This window comes from Balaenoptera acutorostrata, chromosome 3, assembly GCF_949987535.1.
Source record: "Balaenoptera acutorostrata chromosome 3, mBalAcu1.1, whole genome shotgun sequence".
Taxonomy (NCBI): domain Eukaryota; kingdom Metazoa; phylum Chordata; class Mammalia; order Artiodactyla; family Balaenopteridae; genus Balaenoptera; species Balaenoptera acutorostrata.
Window position 1 is genome coordinate 62,587,251 of NC_080066.1, and position 20,332 is coordinate 62,607,582.

Sequence of the window (20,332 nt, forward strand, 5' to 3'; positions counted from 1 at the left end):
CCTCTGGGTGGCTGGTCTTGTCTTGCTTTCACAGAAACCTATCTTTGAGAATGTCCATACCAAGCTGTGAGTAAAACAGAAGCCAACAGGCTTAGAATTGGTTGCCTTAGTATGGGGTTGACAGAAATAACCACTCCCCATGCATTCTTAGTAGTCAAAAAGGTGAATACCCACATGAGATGGTACTGGAAAGCCTTGTAAATAGTATAAAGGCTTGGTTCACTATACCTACATTTATATAAGGTTTATAACAGGGCCCCTAATTCCAGGAATGAATTTGATATACATTGTGAGAAGTCAAACCTTTTCTGGGAAATTCGTAGGTCTTCATTCCCAAGCAGATGAAATTCAGTCTACTCCTTTTCTAAGTTTACCAGGTATTTCAAGCAAATCTCATATCATTCTCCAAAGCACTTTTTTTCTTTATCTGTTTGTTCCCGTCCCTCCCCACATACTCACGTGGTTCTTTCTGGCCTTCCAGATTCAGATATTAAAGACATCTGAAGTCACCCAGCACCTGCCCAGGGAGTGCCTTCCAGAAAACCTGGGTGGGTACGTCAAAATTGACCTCGCCACTTGGAATTTCCAGTTTCTATCCCAGATGAACGGCCACCCAGATCCCTTCGATGAGATCATCCTGTTCTCCCTCCCTCCGACCTTAGACTGGGATTCAGTGCATGTCCCAGGTCCCCATGCCATGACCATCCAAGAATTGATGGACTATGTTAGCACCAGGCAAAAGCGGGGGATATATGAGGAGTATGAAGACATCCGTCGTGAGAACCCTGTTGGCACTTTCCACTGTTCCATGTAAGTAGGAAAGGTTTGGGCCAGCGATCACTTCCCAAGATGCTGTGGCACGCAATGGTACCCCTCCTTCCACACCTCACTTCCTTAACAGAGGCTCTTTCTTGTGTTAGGAGCCTCACTCTCACTTAGATGATAGTTTCTCTCATTCAGAAAGAGGCACCTCTTGGTGCTTGTTGCCAACAGCGTATGCTGTGAAATTTCTGAAGGTCTTTGGTCCCAATGGAGGAACTGTGTACTAATGGATACATTTTTTGATATTTCCCTGATATGCAAGTGTTTTTAGGAAAAAAACAAAAATGTAGGCTCAAAATGTAGGCTGTCGATTTGATCTCTGGTCCTTTCATTTGGGCAGTTTCTCCCTACAGCATTTATAGTATTACATTACTTTCTGAGGAGGGGTAATGGTCCATTTAAAATAATCCACAGTCAATAAGAGAGAAGAGTTGCCTCTTAGGAATTCAGCCTTGTGGGATTTTCCTTCTACCTGAATTCTATAACTGGTTTATAACCACTTGATAACTATTGTTGGCAATAGAGCGTGGATCATTTCTCTTACTGCTGCTGTCATTTATCTTACCATGTTTTCATTGGCTGTTGCAAAAGCTTCTTTTTCTCTAAGTTTTGAGATTGTTTGTTGAAAATTAAGGAAGCTCAGGGACTTCCTTGGCAGTCCAGTGGTTAGGACTTTGCCTTCCAATGCAGGGGGTGCGGGTTCGTTTCCTGGTCAGGGAGCTAAGATCCCATATACCTCGCGGCCAAAAAACCAAACGTAAAACAGAAGCAATATTGTAACAAATTCAATAAAGACTTTAAAAATGGTCCACATCAAAAAAAAAAAAAAATCTTAAAAAAAAAAAAAGAAAATTAAGGAAGCTCTCCCCAGTGGGTCCCAGGCTCAAGTTCCAGCTTAGCCAAAAATACCCTCTGTAACTTACCCAAGTTATTTCTCTTCTTTGCACCTCAGTTTTCCTGTGTGTAGTATTTGATATTAGACTCACTGATACCTACTTACTCTTTTGTAGCTTAAATGTTTTAGGAATCCGTGATTCTTTGAGTACCTCTTTCCCCTTGTAATTCTGGTCCAGCTTAGTCAGTGTGCTGTAAAGAAGGTATGCAGGGAGTGAGGAAAGAGGGAAAAGGAAAAAAAAAGAGGGAAAATAATGAGTTAGGAAACAGATAAGGGAAGTAAGAGAGAAGAAGCAATTGAGAAAAAAAAATCAATAAGCAGAACAAGAATGCAAAGGAAAATAAGAAAAAAAAAAGAGGGAGAGAAAGCAGAGTATATATCATGTGGGGAGAGTATTCTTCTTTCCCACACAGCTCTGTTTCATCCCTACCAGCTCAAGACCCCTGTATGTATCCAGTCTTTTTCCCAGCCAGAGCAGAGGATGCACACTTGTCCTGGGTATTTCTGACCCTGCTCTGGGTGCTTCTACTGAGGGGTCCTTGAGGTGTCATTTCTACAATGGTTCCCCTCCCCCACATTAAAAAAGTGGGTTTGGATTGTGCTCACCCAAGGCATTTGTCGTGTTATAATCAGAGAATACATCCTAGTCCTATGGAAGGACTTCTCAATCTTGCCTCTTTATTTATTGGATCAGTGAAAACATCCCACTTCAGGAACTAGAAACCAGAATCCTCAACATCTTCAGGCCCCTGTCTTACACCAAGTTCCAGTAGAACTACTTACACAGAACAAACTGTTTCCCATGGAATTCTAGATTAAGAAGTAGATATCAGAGTATTCACTGCTGTCCAGGATGCCCGTGGACCAAGTGACTTTCTTTCCCTTTTTTTTCCTCCCCTATACCATTCTTTCAAAGGATTTTTAAAAATTTAACTTTAAATTTTAAGAATTTAACTTTATTATGAGATGATTATAGATTCACATGCATTTGTAAGAAATAATACAGAGAGATCATGTGTACCCTTTCCACAGCTATCCCATGGGAACATCTCCCAGAAGTTTAATATAGTATCACAACCAGGATATTGATACAATCCACCAATCTTATTCAGATTTCCCCAGTTTTAGTGTGTGTATGTGTATTTAGTTCTTTACAATTTCTATCACACAGGTAAGTTTGTGCATACAGAACTGCAGTCAAGATACAGAATTCCATAACCACATACCTCCATTCCACCCCTCCCCATCCCTAACCCCTGCAACCACTAATCAATTCTCCATTACTATAATTTTATCATTTTAAGAATGTTATTAAAAAAAAAAGAATGTTATTATATAAATGGAATCATACTATGTGTAAACTTTTGGGATTGCCTTTTTTCACTCAGTATAATTCTCGGGAGATTCACCCAAGTTGTTATTTGTATCAAGTTTGTTCCTTTTCATTGCTGAGTAATATTCCATGGTATGGATGAACCACAGTACAAACTGTTAATCAATTAACCATTTACCTGTTGAAGGACATCTGGGTTGTTTCCAGTTTCTATTACAAGTAAAGCTGCTGTGAACATTTGTGTCTAGGTTTTGTGTGAAAATAGGTTTCTATTTCTCTGGGATAAATGTCCAAGAGTGGGATTGATAGGTCATATGGTAAGTATGTGTTTAGTTTTATGAAAAACTCCCCAGCTCTTTTCCAGAGTGGCTGTACCCTTCTGCATTCCTCCCAGCAATATATGAATGACCCATTTTCTTTGCATCCTCACCAGCGTTCAGTGTTGTCACTATTTTTTATTTTAGCTGTTCTGATAGGTGTGTGATGAGATCCCTAACTTAAAATTAGAATTGTGGTTTTAATTTACATTTTCCTACTATCTAATGATATTGAGCATCTTTTCATGTGTTTCTTTGCCATCTCTATATTCTCGTTGTAAAATGTCTTTTGCCCATTTTCTATTTGGATTTTTTTTTTAAACTGTTGGGATTTGAGAGTTCTTTATATTCTAGGTACTGGCTCTTTGTTGGATACATGGTTTGCGAATATTTTCTTCCAGTCTGTAGCTTTTTTTTTCATCCTCTTCTGGGTCTCTTGTGAAGCAGAAGTTTATTTTGATGAAGTTCCTTTAACAGTTTTTCCTTGTACGGATCATGCTCTTGGTGTCAAGTCTAAGAACACATTGCCTAGCCCTAGAATCCAAAGATTTTTCTATGTTTTTTTTCCTAAAATTTTTATAGGTTTATGTTTTACATTTAATTTAAGTCTGTGATCCATTTTGAATTAATTTTTGTGTAAGGTGTAAGGTTTATGTTGATGTTCAAATTTTTTTCCCTATAGGTGTCTAATTGCTCCAGCACTGTTGGTCGAAAAGAGTATTCTTTCTATTGAATTGTTCTTGGAACTTTGTAAAATATCAGCTGGGCTTATTTGTGTGGGAAGAAGGATTTTTTTTTTTTAAATCCAAAGAGTACTCAAACTGTGTTTAATAAATTTATTTATTTATTTTTGGCTGCGTTGGGTCTTCATTGCAGCACACAGGCTTTCTCTAGTTGCGGCGAGCGGGGGCTATTCTTCGTTGTGGCGTGCAGGCTGCTCATTGTGGTGGCTTCTCTTGTTGTAGAGCACGGTCTCTGGGTGCGTGGGCTTCAGTAGTTGTGGCATGCAGGCTCAGTAGTTGTGGCTTGTGGGCTCTAGAGTGCAGGCTCAGTAGTTGTGGTGCACAGGCTTAGTTGCTCCGTGGTATGTGGGCTCTTCCTGGACCAGGGCTCGAACCCGTGGCCCCTGCATTGGCAGGTGGATTCTTAACCCTGGTGCCACCAGGGAAGTCTGGGAATTTTTTTTTTTAAATATGAAAAAGAACAGAGCAGAACGTGACAAACAACTATTTCCTATCACTGGCATTAGTACTGACAGTTTTTAGCATTTTGTTGGATTTGCTTCATCTTTTTTTTATATAAAAGAATTAATTGTAAAATTGAAATCCTTCTAATCCTCACCATCAGTTCTCCTCATTTCCCAGAAGCAGTCACTAGTATGAATGTGGTATGTTTCCTACCAGGTCATTTTGTTTATACTGTTACATATACATTCATACCTATGAACAATATAGAGTATTACTTTATATGCGTGGTCTTTATAAGTTTTTTTTTTTTTGCTTTTAATCAATATGTATGCAAATGATTTTTTCAAAACCAAATAGTACCAAAAAAAAAAGTAATGAATGACAACAATCTCCTGACTTGCGCTCAGTTCCACTTCCATTGTCATCCATTTTCAACTCTTGTAGCTGTTTTTTTTTTTCTTTATTTTAGTTTGTTTCATTTCCTTCAGGTCTCCAGGAAACCTAGAGAAGAACCGCTATGGGGATGTACCCTGCCTGGACCAAACTAGAGTGAAGCTGACAAAACGAAGCGGCCATGCTCAGGTAGAAAGATAAATGCCATCCTTTTAGGAGCATTGAGGGAAATTTAAGCCTCTTCCAAAGTGAAGCTTACTAATACTGTAGTAGAAAGAACATAGACTGTAAGCCAGAGAGAGAAGGTTTGAGTTTTATTTTTTTATTTTTTTAAACTATATATATATTTTTTTAAAATTTATTTATTTAATTTATTTATTTTTGGCTACGTTGGGTCTTCGTTGCTACGTGTGGGCTTTCTCTAGTTGCGGCGAGCAGGGGCTACTCTGTTGCCGTGCATGGGCTTCTCATTGCAGTGGCTTATCTTGCAGAGCAGGGGCTCTAGGTGCGTGGGCTTCAGTAGTTGCAGCATGCGGGCTCAGTAGTTGTGGCTCATGGGCTTTAGAGCGCAGGCTCAGTGGTTGTGGTGCATGGACTTAGTTGCTCCGCGGCATGTGGGATCTTCCCAGACCAGGGCTTGAGCCAGTGTCCCCTGCATTGGCAGGTGGATTCTTAACCACTGTGCCACCAGGGAAGCCCCAAGGTTTGAGTTTTAGGCTACATACTAGTTGTTAACATACGCAAGTCCCTATGTGCCCATCTCACAGTACTAAGTAGAAATTAAATAAACTACTTTATGTACATGCTGATAGCACAAAGTTTGGCATATTACTGTAGGTGCTCAATAAATGTTCAATTATTTCGCCTTTTACTCCTAATAAAGTCATAGTCGTGTCATCCACCATACTGGTGAGTGTATATGCATCAATACCAGGCGACTCTCATTATAAGTGACCTCTGGGACTTCCCTGGTGGTCCAGTGATTAAGACTCCACACTCCCAATGCAGGGGGCCTGGGTTTGATCCCTTGTCGGGGAACTAGATCCTGCATGCCGCAACTGAGACCCAGCACAGCCAAATAAATAAATATTAAAAAAAAAAAAAAAAGGAAATCCAACTCTTAAAAAAAGAAAGTGACCTCTGATTTTTCCATCTAGAAGATCTGACAAAAATTTTGGACAACTAGTGTATACATAAATATATAGGGATAGAGATGAATTGGTCAAATGCCTTTATTATTTAATGTATTAATTTGATCATATCTGTGCATATTAAAAATCACATGTACTTAGTAGAGATATTTAGTGAAAAGTTATTCAAACTCTTCACATACACCTTTAACATCAGTTTCTTTGTCCTCATTTGAGCTACTTTTTGAGTCAATCTAACACAGTTTTCCAGAATACATCATTTTTATTTCCTTTTTTAAGTGCCTGGTATTGTCACTGGAAAGTTTATCCTAAGTCAGAAAAGTCTATTAGCATAACATTAGCAGTTTTTTCTTTTCATTCATCCTGTATCTCATGCATCCTCTGTAGCATTATCATTTATTTATTCCTTTTTGAAGTCCTCTTTATTATAACTTGTTTACAGCAGCATCCAACACTTAAGAATTTTGAGGTCAACAATTAAATAGGTGTTACATTTCTTCTTTTTCCTTCTGATACAACAGTCCTGTGTGGTGACCTCTGTGCACATCAAAAAACAGCATTGATTGAGGTTGCTGTTCACTATTTAAAAGGAGTTTAAATAGTGTCCCTTAACATGACACAGTATAGGGACTTGTTATATCCCCCCTCTTTTTTCTGGAGGATAATTCTTAGGAAAATCATTGCCTTATATTTGGGTATGTATGGTACATGAGTCAGTACCCTAGGATCATGGCTTTAATCTCTTTTGACCCTAGTGTTTCAAGCACATAAACTGAATTCATAATCCTGTCTAGGATCCTTACAGAGGGTTTTCCTGCAGCAGCATTAGCTAAGAGTCTGGCTGACTGAAGGCAAATTCATCAGTATTATCAAGATCATCTTAGTTGAGTTGGGGCTCTGGAGTCAGAGATAATCTGAATGTATGTCTTGTTGACTACTCTGTCTCCAAGACCTAGAACAGTGTCTGGCAGTTATCAGACATTCAGTAAATTATTTGTGAATGAATGAGTGAATCCCAGTGTCCCAGGAGACTATTCTAGTCATCCTGTAATTAATCTGAAGTTCATCGCTTGAGTTTTAGTCCCTCTCATTACTACAAATATTGGTATAGGCTTTATTTCCACAGTAAGTGGAGGATTCAGGTTTATTAGTGAATTGTTTAACAGATTTCACCTGGAATTACAAAGCCGTTAGTCCAGTTTCAGTTGAACATGGCCCATAACATAATGTGCATGCTGTGGTTCTTCCTGCTATTTCAGTTTGCCCCTAAGTCTATACTTTATCTCTGAGGTCATTTTCAGTTTTTAATATGTAATGATTCTTCTGAAGTTGCTGATTTTAATTCCCAGTGCTCTCAGAGACAAGGATGCTAAAAGCTGGTATCCTTAGTTATAAAGAAATAAGTCTCCTTTAAATAGGTGGCATTTCTTTTCAAAGCATGAAGGTAGCTCCAAGAGTAACAGCTCATATATTACTTATATAATATGTTGATTGGCATGTACCAGGTAAATCCTTTGTACTTTTCTATGCCTTCTCACCTGGGTCCTGCAGTGTATACCATTTGAATGTGCCAGGCTGAACAGAGGATGGGCTTTGGCTGACTATGGGTGGGCCCTGGATTGAGAAGCCTGGTTGGGGTGAGTGAGACTTTTAGCTTTCTGGGTCTGCTGCAGATGTTCCATTAGCTCAGTGAAGGTGTCCAAGTCAGGGTAGAACACTAGTAGTATGAGGTCAATACCAGTTGCTGTGGGAGAAGAACAGAGCAGGAAACTCTTGAATAAATAATGAGTGGGAGGATAAGTTGGTAGACTGACTATCTAATGGACATATATCCAAATAACATGGGTTTGACCATGAGATGGAGATGTTTTTTTTTTTTGGCCGAGCCATGTAGCTTGCAGGATCTTAGTTCCCCGACCAGGGATTGAACCCGGGCCTACGGCAGTGAAAGCACTAACCACTGGACCACCAGGGAACTCCCTGGAGATGTTTTCTTAGGGTGGCTGTGTGGTACTGACAGTTCAGACTGTCCTCCAAGTGTTGGAACCCAGTGGAGAAAGGGTTGATGGGGAGTCATTCCCATCTCTCTAGAGTGGAGTGGAGTATGGATTTTCCCTACTTTGCTGTTGAAACTTTTTTACTTTTGTCCTCCTGTAACCCTCCATATCCTATTTAATTTCCCTGATGGCTAATGATGTAAATAAGACCGAGGACATTGGGAGGTGGGAGAAGGCCCGCAGAAGAGAGTGAGTCAGGAGCTATTCATTGAGACTCTTCTGAATGTGTGTAGCTTTTGCTTTGTGTTAATTTAGGCAGTAATGGAGCCCGTTTGGCCCATGCTGTTGATGGTCCTAGCTATGAGGCATAGCTTTCTTCCTTCTCCAGTCACACTTTGCCTTTTGTGTGTCACAGCATGGACAGGTGTTCCTGCTCATGTTGCTTGGCTTGCCTGCCTTTTGGCTTTGGTTCTGAGCTGTAGTGCTACAAGTCCTAATGGACTCCTTTTTTGTAAATAACAGCTTTACTGAGATATAATTCACATACCATACAGTTCACTCATTAAAAGTGTACAAGTCGTTGGTTTTTAATATATTCTCAGAGTCATGCAATTATCACCACAATCAACTTTAGAACAGTTTTATCACCTAAAGAAGAAACTCGCCTTGGTAGTCACTCCCCATTTCCCCCAAACCCACCTACTTTTTGTCTACTCTTTTTGCCTGTTGTGGACATTTCACATAGATGGAATCATACAATATATGGCCCTTTGTGTCTGGTTTCTCTCAGCGTGTTTTCAAGGTTCATACATGTTGTAGCATGTGTCAGTATTTCACTCCTTTTTATTGCTAAATAATATTCCATTGTATGGATATACACCACATTTTATTTACCCATTCATTAGTTGATAAACAATTGAGTTGTGTCCATTTTTTGGCTATTATGAATGATGCTGCTGTGAATATTTGTTTATGAGGTTTTTTGTTTAGATCTGTGTCTTCATTTCCCTTGGGAGTGGAATTGCTGGATCATATGGTAGCTCTGTGTTTAACCTTTTGAGGAGGTGCCCCACGGTTTTCCAAAGTGACTGCACCATTTTACATTACCACTAGCAGTGTATGAGGGTTCCAGTTTCTCTACATCTTTGCCAATATTTGTTATTATTTTTTACCTGTAGCCATTCTAGTGAGTGTGAAGTGGTATCTCAGTGTGGTTTTGATTTGCATTTCCCTGATGACTGATGATGTTGAGCAACTTTTCAGGTTCTTATTGGCCATTTATATATCTTCTTGGAAAAATGGCTATTCTGATTCTTTGCCCATTTTAAAACTGAGTTGTCTTTTTACTATTTATTTGTGAGAGTTCTTTATATAGTCTAGATACAAATCCCTTATCAAATGTGTGCATTCTGTGGGTGGATTTTTCACTTTCTTTCTTTTAAAAAAAAAAAAATTTATTTATTTATTTTGTCTGCACTGGGTCTTAGTTGTGACATGCGGGATCTTTAGTTGCTGCATGCATATGGGATCTAGTTCCCTGACCAGGGATCGAACCCAGGCTCCCTGCATTGGGAGCGCAGAGTCTCAGCCACTGGACCACCTGGGAAATCCTCTGTTTTTTCACTTTCTTGATGGTGTCCTTTGAAGCACAAAAGTTTTCAGTTTTAATGTAGTTCAATTTATCTGTTTTTTCTTTTGTTGCTTGTGCTTTTGGTGTCAAAGGAGGCTTTGCCTAACCCAAGGTCACAAATATTTAATCCTATGTTTTCTTCTAAGAGTTTTATAGTTTTAGCTCTTACATTAGGTCTGTGACCCATTTGGAGTTAGGTTTTTTGTTTGTTTGTTTGTTTGTTTTTGTTTTTTGGGGGATTTTTTTGGCCTCGCTGTGCGGCTTGCAGAATCTTACTTCCATGACCAGGGATTGAACACGGACCATATCAGTGAAAGCGCTGAGTCCTAACCACTGGACCGCCAGGGAATTTCCTGGAGTTAGTCTTTGTATATGATGTGAGGAAGGGGTAAGCTTCATTTTTTCTGCATGTGGATATCCACTTGTCCCAGTAACATTTGTGGAAGTGAGGTTTTGAACTGGTCCTTTCACTCCTCATTTTCTGCCTGACAAAAAGAGAAAATTCACACCTTGAGTTTTATTTACTAAGTACATCATTTTCCTACCCAAATGGTATATCCCACACAGCTGCAACGATATTTCCTTTTTATCATTAGACAGATTACATCAATGCCAGTTTCATGGATGGCTACAAACAGAAGAATGCTTACATTGGGACACAAGGTAAGTAGTCTGCCCCTCACAAATTGGTTTTGTGTCATCTACCTGTGATTGTTGGCATCAGATGATAGCATAATTTTTAAAGGAAATGGTAACTTGAGGTGATGTTGCAGCCACTAGATCCTGGCCTTTCATAAAGATTGAGGGTTATTGAGGAAGGCAGATGAGAGGTGTAGAGTTTCTGTACCAGATGCGCCTGGAAACTCACTGCATAGAGATAAACTAGAGATTTGAACACACAACATTACTACAAGTTTTTGGACTGTGTCTTAGTGTTGCAAGCCCAGGGGAATGGGACATCAGAGTTCACTGGCCATTGAGATGCTCTTTATGTCGAGTAGGACATAAAGGAATGGCAATGGGACTTCCCAGAGATTGAGTTCAGTCTGTGAATGGGTGTTGCTGGCTTAAGAGGCTTTTGCTGGTCCCTGTACCATCACAGAGCACGCCAGCAGTCTCTTGACATGGGTAGTCTTTGCTAGGTCTGACAGTGAAGTATTGGGCGCTCTAGGAGGATTCCACACGGAGCCTCTGTTAATATTCTTGTGGGTCCTAGTACTACTCCTGACCTGTTCTTTGCCATCTCAATGAGAATGCCAGGTTTCCTTCAAAGAGGGTGGTGAGAAATCTCAACATAGGAGGACATGAGAGGCCATCATATGGAATTAAGGCCCTTTGACCACTGTGGAATATGGCCAGCAAGAGATCTGGCGGATACCTCCTTAACCAAATGATCATACTTAATATCACCAATAATGGACAAATAGATATTATATGCCTCCTGTTGTGGTATAGTGAGAACTACACAACATAACCTATGTTGTATGTTGCCAGTTTTGTTTTTTTAAAAATAAATTTAGGAGGGCTTCCCGGGTGGCGCAGTGGTTGAGAATCTGCCTGCCAATGCAGGGGACACGGGTTCGAGCCCTGGTCTGGGAAGATCCCACATGCCACGGAGCGACTAGGCCCGTGAGCCACAATTGCTGAGCCTGTGCGTCTGGAGCCTGTGCTCCGCAACAAGAGAGGCCGCGATAGTGAGAGGCCCGCGCACCGCGATGAAGAGTGGCCCCCACTTGCCACAACTAGAGAAAGCCCTCGCACAGATACGAAGACCCAACACAGCCATAAATAAATAAATAAATAAATAATTTTTAAAAAATTTTTATTTATTTATTTATTTATTTAAATTTTGGCTACGTTGGGTCTTCATTGCTGGGCGCAGGCTTTCTCTATTTGCAGCTAGTGGGGGATACTCTTCATTGCGGAGCGCGGGCTTTAGTTGTGGCACATGAGCTCAGTAGCTGTGGCTCGTGGGCTGTAGAGCACAGGCTCCATAGCTGTGGTGCACGGGCTTAGTTGCTCTGCAGCATGTGGGATCTTCCCAGACCAGGGCTTGAACCCGTGTCCCCTGCATTGGCAGGCGGATTCTTAACCACTGTGCCACCAGGGAAGTCCTGTTGCCAGTTTTTAAGTCTGAATCTAATAATGAGAACAAACCTGACAAATCCAGATTGTGGAACATACTAGAGATCTGGCTTAGACTTTTCAACGTTAATGCCATGGGGGAAAAAAAAAAGACAGGGAACTGTTCTGGATTAAAGGAGACTAAAGAGACATTGATAACCAAAGGCAGTGTGTCATCCATACTTGCAAACTCAATTTGGAAAAAAATTTGTTAAGGACAAACTATTGGGACAGTTGGAGACTGTGTATTAGATAATATTATTGTATTAATGTTTAATTGCTGCAGTGTGATAATGGGATTGTTCTACAGGAGAATGTTCTTGTTCTTCTAAATACGTGTTCGAGTATTTAGGAGTGAAATGTCATAATGTCTGAAGCTTAAATAGTTCAGTAAAAGAGAAAATATGTGTTGTGTATATATAGAGAAGCAGGCTAATCGCTTCTCGGCCTTTTGGCTAAGATCAAGTGTAGAGAAGCAGGCTTTGCAAAACAATAGCTAAAAATGATAGCGTTCGAGCTAAAGAATGTATGAGTACATTGTACCGTTCTTTCAACTTTTTTTTTTTTTTTTTTTTGGCTGCGTTGGGTCTTCGTTGCTGCGCACGGGCTTTCTCTAGTTGCGGCGAGTGGGGGCTACCCTTCGTGGTGGTGCGCAGGCTTCTCATCGCGGTGGCTTCTCTTGTTGCGGAGCATGGGCTCTAGGCCTGCGAGCTTCCGTAGTTGCGGCACGTGGGCTCAGTAGTTGTGGCTCGCAGGCTCTAGAGCGCAGGCTCTAGAGCGCAGGCTCAGTAGTTGTGGTGCACGGGCTTAGTTGCTCCGCGGCATGTGGGATCTTCCCAGACCAGGGATCAAACCCGTGTCCCTTGCATTGGCAGGCAGATTCTTAACCACTGTGCCACCAGGGAAGTCCCTCAACTTTTGGTAGGTTTCAAATTTTTCAAAATAGAAGTTGAGGGAGAAGAAAAGGGAAAAGGGCCTTTGGATTCTTGGTATATTGTAATTGGTCTGATGGTCACAGATTTATTTTTTTTCCCTTAGGAGGGACTACTCTCTCCAACAAGAGTCCTTTCAAGACCCTAGGAAGAAATAAGAGAACTATCAGGAAAGATTTTTGGCAGGTATAGATTAGGATGTGATCTGCCTGAGAAGTAGGGCTTTGTTGAGGAGGATGGCCATGGCATGGATGGGCTTATGGAGGGTAAGGATTGACTGTAGGGGTCTCAGAATGCTCCTCTCTCCAGGTTTAGAAGGCAAGGACACTTCTTAGAGTTGCTAGTTCTGCAGGGATTGGATCCTTTAGGCTGGCTCTGAAGGCCTTGTCCAGGAGAAGAGGCTCATCCAGGAGTACGAGAGAGAGGATTTCTTGAGTTAAACACTGATCATCTTTAGAAGGCATCAGCACTCTGTTAGGACTGGAAAATGGGATCTTGTGATGTTGAGAAGGCTGGTTTGATTTGTCTGGTTAACCTTCTGGGCTGTATTCAGTATTCTGATTTTTATTCATAATATTTCTAATAATATCTGTCATTTATTGAAAGTATCTATTATATATTAGATATATAATCACCATCTAATTATTATAGACACTCTGCAAGGAAGGTTTATTAATCCACGAACAAACTGAAGCCCAAAGAGGTTAGGTGGCCTTGGGTCACACAGCTAGTAAGTGACACAGACAGGATTGGGCACATGTCTGTTTGATTCAGAAGTCCTTGCAAGCCAGGTTAGTGGATTGTTTCATCCATGTCAGCATAAACTGCTGACTATATTTCTTCACAGAAGTCTACTGTTAAAGAAAGAGTCTAATCTGGGAAGTGTAACTTTCCCTTCTAAATCTCTCTTTTATGCCTTTGAGGAAATTATGACCCTTATCTGTCCAGCCTTGAGTCTAAGTGGTATTATCAGGTGCTCTGATTGGCAACACCAATTTTGCCAGTGGTTTGAATGTGGAAAATAAAGTATATGAGAGCTGCTGTGATGCAGTATAGTGCGATGTGAACAAGGCTAAGAGTCAGAGGTGGGAAAAGGGTGTTTTTATTATCTTCTTGACATGCATGCTATGGTAATGCCATGTCCATTGTAGAAAATGAAGATGAAAATCACTCATAACCCAGAGACCCAGAAAAAATGTTAACATTTTGCAGCATCTCCTTCTAAACCTCATTCTGTGCATACAAATAGATATGGACATATAAACTATCTAACAAAATGAGCTTTTTCTATACATTTTCTCTTTTTTCTGTTGATGGTTGTCTTGTGGATACCTTTCCATAGCAAAAATACAGATCTTATAACATCACCTTTATGGACTGCTTAAATTTGGGGGTATGCCATAATTTAACATCCTCTCTTGTTAGACATTTAGCTTGTTTCCAAGACTTCACATGCTCCTGGCAGTGTCCACTTCTGCAAAGAGGGAATTCTAGTATCCTAAAATGTTAGTGCTTCCTAAGAGACTTTAGCAAAAATGGTAGTGCAATTAGCAGATTTCCACGACAAAATCAGCCCTTGGTACTGCCCTGCTTCCCTGAAAGCAAAGGAGGAAAAAGCACTAGGGAAGTACAAGGAATTATCCTCAGTTGTTACTCACTTGATTGAAAGGGAGTTATTGGCTCACAGGCATCTTCAACGTTCCTGCTGAGTGCCCAGCCCTGTACAGATTCTAACTGTAAAAGGAGTAGTTGATGACATAGCCCTTGCCCTCAGCACCATGTTTGGCTGAGATATGATTACTTCTCACAAAGTAAAATGACTGATGTAAGACCATATACGTTAAATAGTTAAGATGTTTTGATCCAGATGTGCCATCAAGAGCTGAGATGAGAGGAAGCCCTACAAGGAGTGTGGTGCTGGGGCTTCCCTGGAGGCGCAGTGGTTAAGAATCCGCCTGCCAACGCAGGGGACACGGGTTTGAGCCCTGGTCTGGGAAGATCCCACATGCTGCGGAGCAGCTAAGCCCGTGAGCCACAACTACTGAAGCCCGCATGCCACAACTACTGAAGCCCGCGCGCCTAGAGCCCGTGCTCTGCAACAAGAGAAGCCACCGCAATGAGAAGCCCACGCGCCGCAACGAAGAGTAGCCCCCACTTGCCGCAACCAAAAGAAAGCCTGCCTGCAGCAACGAAGACCCAACACAGCCATAAATAAATAAATAAATAAATAAATGTTTTAAAAAAAGGAATGTGGTGTTAAGAGAAAGCTTTAAGGAAGAGGCAGCACTTGAAAATGGGTAGAGTGTTGATTATTTTGCAGTGTATAGAAATATCGAACAACATATAAATCCCTGTATGTTGTACACCGGGAACTAACATAGTGTTGTAGGCCAATTATATTTCGAAAACAAACTCATAGAAAAAGAGATCATATTTATGGTTACCAGGGGTTGGGGGGAGGGGGAAATTGGATGAAGGCAGTCAGAAGGTACAAATTTCTTGATATAAGCTGAATAAGTACTAGGGATGTAATGTGCAATGTGATAAATATAATTAACACTGCTGTATGTTATACATGAAAGCTGTTAAGAAAGTAGAACCTAAGAGTTCTCATCACAAGGAAAAAGGGGTTTTTTTTTCCTTTTAAATTTTGTATCTATATGAGGTGATGGATGTTCACTAAACTTATTGTGGTGATCATTTCATGATATAAATAAGTCAAATCATTATGCTCTCTATACCTTAAACTTACACAGTGTTGTATGCCAATTATAGCTCAATAAAACCGGAAGAAAAAAAAAAAAAGAAAATGGGTAGAAAGTCCAATGGCGATGGAGGTGAGAGAATGTGAACAAAGGAATAGAGGCAGAAGTGAGCTTGTGTGTCTATATTGTGATGAAGCGATTTTTTAGAAAGATTAAACTGGCAAGCGTATCCGGAATAGACTGGAAGAAAAATTCCTATTCAGAAAAGTAAACCAAGGTGGTATTATAGGAACTCAGACAAAAGATGATACGGTCTTTGTGGCAGTGAATTTCGGCAGGAAGACCAGGATAGGGGCAAAAGGGTAAAAACCAAAAACATTACAAAGGCAAAAAAAATCTAGGACTTGGTGTCTGTTTCTGGGAGATGAAAGAAATGGGTAAGTCAGAGTTGACTCCAGCTTTTTGAGACTGAGTGATTTAAGAATGTCAGTACTGTTAACAGAGTTGAGAAAGTAGAGAAAGAAAGGTAATTTTGAAGGAGGAGACTGAATTGCAAACATGCGGGGTCTGAGGAGATGGATGAGGGGACATGGAAGGGGAATGGTTTAGTAGGCAACTGGTGATTATAAGGCTTAGGTGAGGTGAAAACAGCTAGAGACATGTGCACAGTTGACACTCTCAGTCTGGTTGTGATACCTGAAGCCCTGTTGATGAGGCTCTAAGAGGATATGTAGCAATGCTTCTCAAACTGTAGCCTACCTACAATTTTACCTGGGAATCTTGTTAAAATGCAGACTGTGCATTTCTAATACTCTCCCATACAGTGCTGGTGCTGCTTGCCCAAGGACCACCCTGAATAGCAGGGATATAGTCAAAAAGGCAGGGAGCCCGTGTATGTGCTTTGGAGTTAGTAGTTGGGAAAAAACAGAAGAGCCTAAGAAGGAAAGAAGAGCTTCCCAGGGTCACGTTCCTGTCTTCTACTTTCATTGTAGGCCCTTTGGAGAATACCTATCGTGATTTCTGGCTCATGGTATGGGAGCAAAAAGTCTTGGTGATTGTCATGACCACCCGGTGAGTTCATCCCTTTTCTACCCATTGCACTTCCCCCCCTCCCCCGTCCCCAAGCATGGGTGGTTCTAGAGGGGAGTTTAGCTCTTAGAAACAATGAGGATTAGGAAAGCCATGGCAAAGAGTTTGAGATGTCTTAGCTTTTTTCTTAGCTGACCCAGAGTTAACAGAGCCAGGGTATGGTGGAGATTGATAGATCTAACTTGTCAAAGCTTTAATCCATGGCTCTGGTGACCCTGTGCCAGTTACAGCCTATCCTGAGGTCCTGGCCTTAATAACTACTAGAGGAAGCATTGGGAAACATGGAGCAATTTACTTTTAGCCTGCTCCCTACTTCCAAAGGTCAGCCGTCTTCCTGGCTTCTGAATTACCAGTTCCCCTTAGTTCTCCCTTTCCCTACTACTTTTGACCATTTTTCTTCTTGTTCATATTTCCACCTGTAGGAGAACTTGAAAAAAAGAGATGTGAAACATAATAGGTCAGGCAGGAAGCTCTTGATGAAAGGAATATTTTTGAAATTTTGGTGTACGTATCTGCCAAAACTTTAGGAATTACTATTTCATGAGTATCATCATTATCATTATGATAATTATAACCCATTTCAGATGAGGAGAAAAAAATTAATGAGAATGTTTGCTCAGATCCCTTCCTCATGGCACTGTTACAAGCTACCTTTGATTTGGAGGGGAGGTAGTAGAAGAAGTACCACCTTGGAGTACTTTGGAGCCACTGAAGAGTAGTGAGGTGGACTTTAGGCCTTTACATAAACCTCCTGTTGGCATCCCAGGAACTGTGCCTTTCCCACTCCTCTATCAGCCAAGGGCTCTCATTGGGGAAGAGAATGAACAGTAACTGAGATATAGGGCAGGGAGTTCGACCTGGCCCACCATATTTTCTCTACTGTCTTTCTTTGTCCACCCAGTATTTATGCCAGATATGTGAGGAGTACCAAGAGGTATCAGGAAAGGGACCAAATGGATGTAGCTGGTGCTCAATAAATGTCCACTAAATGAGTACATGCAGAAAATTTAGCTGTTGTTACATCTGTTTAGAATGAAGGTTTCCTTTTTCTTCCAAGAAACAAGGGGATAGATTAGACAGAAGCAATGCAAGACATGACATTTCTGCCTAAGGGTACAGCAGGTCATGGGTAGAGCAGAGTTATTGCTGTGGAGAAGAAGGATGGAAGGCTTATCTTTCTCTGTGTGTCTTCAGCTTCGAGGAGGGCGGCAGGAGAAAGTGTGGCCAATACTGGCCTTTAGAAAAAGACTCCCGGATCCGATTTGGCTTCCTCACAGTGACCAATCTAGGTGTGGAGAATATGAACCATTATAAGAAAACAACGCTAGAAATTCACAACACAGAGGTAAATTTTATTTTCTCACTCTTTTGAAGCTGGGGGAAAACCTTTACTGTAAAGAAAATGTCCAAAGGGAATAGGCAGGATTCCAGGGAGCTTATAAGTTACTTCCATTCTTCTGGAAACAGGATCAGGATATTCAGCTCAGAGCCAGAGTAGCCATATTGTCTCAACACAACAGTGGCATTACTTAGGAATGAAACTTTTTATAACATAAGAAATCTGGATCATATAATATAGGAATTCTGCCCTCTCCAGACATTTAATCTTTCCTTTGCGTTCGTAGAGAAGCAATTGTGGAGAAACTTGAGGGTGATAGGAACCTTGGTGATAGCGATTCCAGAGGGTTGAGAATCTGGAAAAGCCAAAGGTAGTCAGAGGCAAGGAGAAATGACCTCATTAACTTTTGCTTCTTTTTTCATCCAAGGAACGGCAGAAACGCCACGTGACCCACTTTCAGTTCCTGAGCTGGCCAGATTATGGTGTCCCTTCCTCGGCAGCTTCCCTTATTGATTTCTTGAGAGCCGTCAGGAACCAGCAGAGGCTGGCTGTCAGCAGCATGGGAGCACGCTCCAAAGGGCAGTGCCCTGAGCCACCCATTGTGGTCCATTGCAGTGCAGGCATTGGCAGGACAGGTAATGCACCTGATGCAGCTCTTGGAGCATCCAGAGGCACTAAGGGTGGGGGAGGAATAACAAAGCTCTTACTTGCCAGAATGTGAGTATTTGATCCATTGGTGGTGAATTGCCATGAAAAATTCCTGTTTAATGTCCTTTTAGTATCCCTAGTGTTAGGTTTACTGGCCAGAATATATACTTCACCAGCCAAGTCCTCTAGGGGTTTGATGCTTTATACATCCCATCAGCATGATTATCTTCTGATCCCATCACTGTCACCTGGGTGTCCCAGAGAGCTCAGCTGGGCTGTTGCTTTCTTCCCATACCCTTCCCTGGGGAGGTTTCCACCCTGGACCATGCTCTCCATTCTGGAACCAGTTAGCAGCTTTTGCCTTAAGGGGGTGTACATTGCAGGGACTGTTGGCCTTCTAGTTCAGAGGTCCCTTTGGGAGAAAGGAAGAATAGGTCTGTGTTAGGTCTCTGTGGAGAAGTTATGGAATCTGAAAATTAGGGCCCAGGTGTGGAAGTGCTGTCATTCTGTCTGGGATCGAAGCAAGAAGTCCCTCTGTCACCTTCCCACCTACTCTTCCTATTACCCCCATATATGTCCTGAGAGACAAGAGGCCTTCTCATTTCTCTGGCCTTCAACACTCCCTGTGACCTCCTCCTTGAGCCCTTTCAGGCCTAAGGCCAACTGGCCTCCTGCCATGAGGCACCTTGCCATTGAATTCATTCATCCAATCCTGCCTGGGTTATTTGGTAGAGGGAGGGAAAGAGGAGAGGTAGATCAGGTATGACCACTTCCTTCCTTTCTTCAGGTACCTTCTGCTCATTGGACATCTGCCTGGCACAGCTGGAGGAGCTTGGCACCCTAAATGTGTTCCAGACAGTGTCCCGCATGAGGACCCAGAGGGCCTTCAGCATCCAGACCCCTGAGCAGTACTATTTCTGCTACAAGGCAATCCTGGAGTTTGCAGAGAGGGAGGGCATGGTGCCCTCCAGCCACAACCTCCTGGCCATGGAGGGTCAGTAACTGTCCCACGAGCCTCCTATCTGCTGGCCAGACTTCCTTAAACTACCCTGGACACCGCTGAGCCTATAGGTTGCCATCAGTTACACTGAAGCCATGGACCAACCTCTTTCTTGTGTCTCCCGGCGCACGCGTGCACGCAAGGCAGCCTTTCCCTTTGGCTAGATAGATGTGGTGAAATTGCCACTAGAAAGGGCCAGCAGCAATGTGTTCTTAATTCCTAGCACCTGCTATCGAACTGTGCCTTATTAAAACCAAATTGTGGCTATCGATTTTTGCCAGGGGCCCCGAGGTAAGTGGGGAAGGAACCTCCCTCCCCCCTTTCCCAATGCCATTCTCCTTCTCAAGGTCTTTTTCCATTCCTTCCCTTTGCTAGGATTTGATGGGGAGGTTTGGTGAGCATCCACCTCCTTCCCAGAGAGCTTGACCAAGTTACATATTCTAGAGAACGTCCTGAGTGCCAAGCACGTTTATACCTAGGGCGTGTATTCCAGTCTTTTCTGTCATTCTCTGTGTGTGCGTGTGTGTATGTGCACTTATGTGTATGAGTCCATACGTACGTGTGTATATAATATATACTGTATGTGATAATATGGTCGTATTCTATAAATACATATACACAGAGATACTCCTTTGTAGAAGTTCCTGGGGCTTCTTGTTGCAGTTCAGGACTCCTCGCTTTTTGGATCCTACTGTTTATCCTGGACGAGCTGGGGTTGGGGATCAAGTTGCCTGTTGTCAGACCGCAGAGTGGTGGAAGAGGACACACAC

The 20,332-nt window shown here is 41.8% G+C and overlaps 1 protein-coding gene and 1 pseudogene across 1 annotated transcript in view; both read left to right on the forward strand.

Moving 5' to 3' along the window:
- The window catches only part of PTPN9 (protein tyrosine phosphatase non-receptor type 9), an 82,137-nt gene extending 61,948 nt beyond the window's left edge, over positions 1-20,189 (forward strand). Inside the window, exons 7-13 of the mRNA XM_057542635.1 lie at positions 482-810; positions 5,043-5,136; positions 10,322-10,388; positions 16,479-16,557; positions 17,770-17,920; positions 18,342-18,549; positions 19,350-20,189. Of these exons, the coding sequence (XP_057398618.1) occupies positions 482-810; positions 5,043-5,136; positions 10,322-10,388; positions 16,479-16,557; positions 17,770-17,920; positions 18,342-18,549; positions 19,350-19,564 (1,143 nt within the window). The 3' untranslated portion in view covers positions 19,565-20,189. The remainder of the gene's footprint in view (positions 1-481; positions 811-5,042; positions 5,137-10,321; positions 10,389-16,478; positions 16,558-17,769; positions 17,921-18,341; positions 18,550-19,349) is intronic.
- Positions 12,285-12,491, forward strand: LOC130707824 (U2 spliceosomal RNA; annotated as a pseudogene).
- Positions 20,190-20,332: the final 143 nt, after the last annotated feature.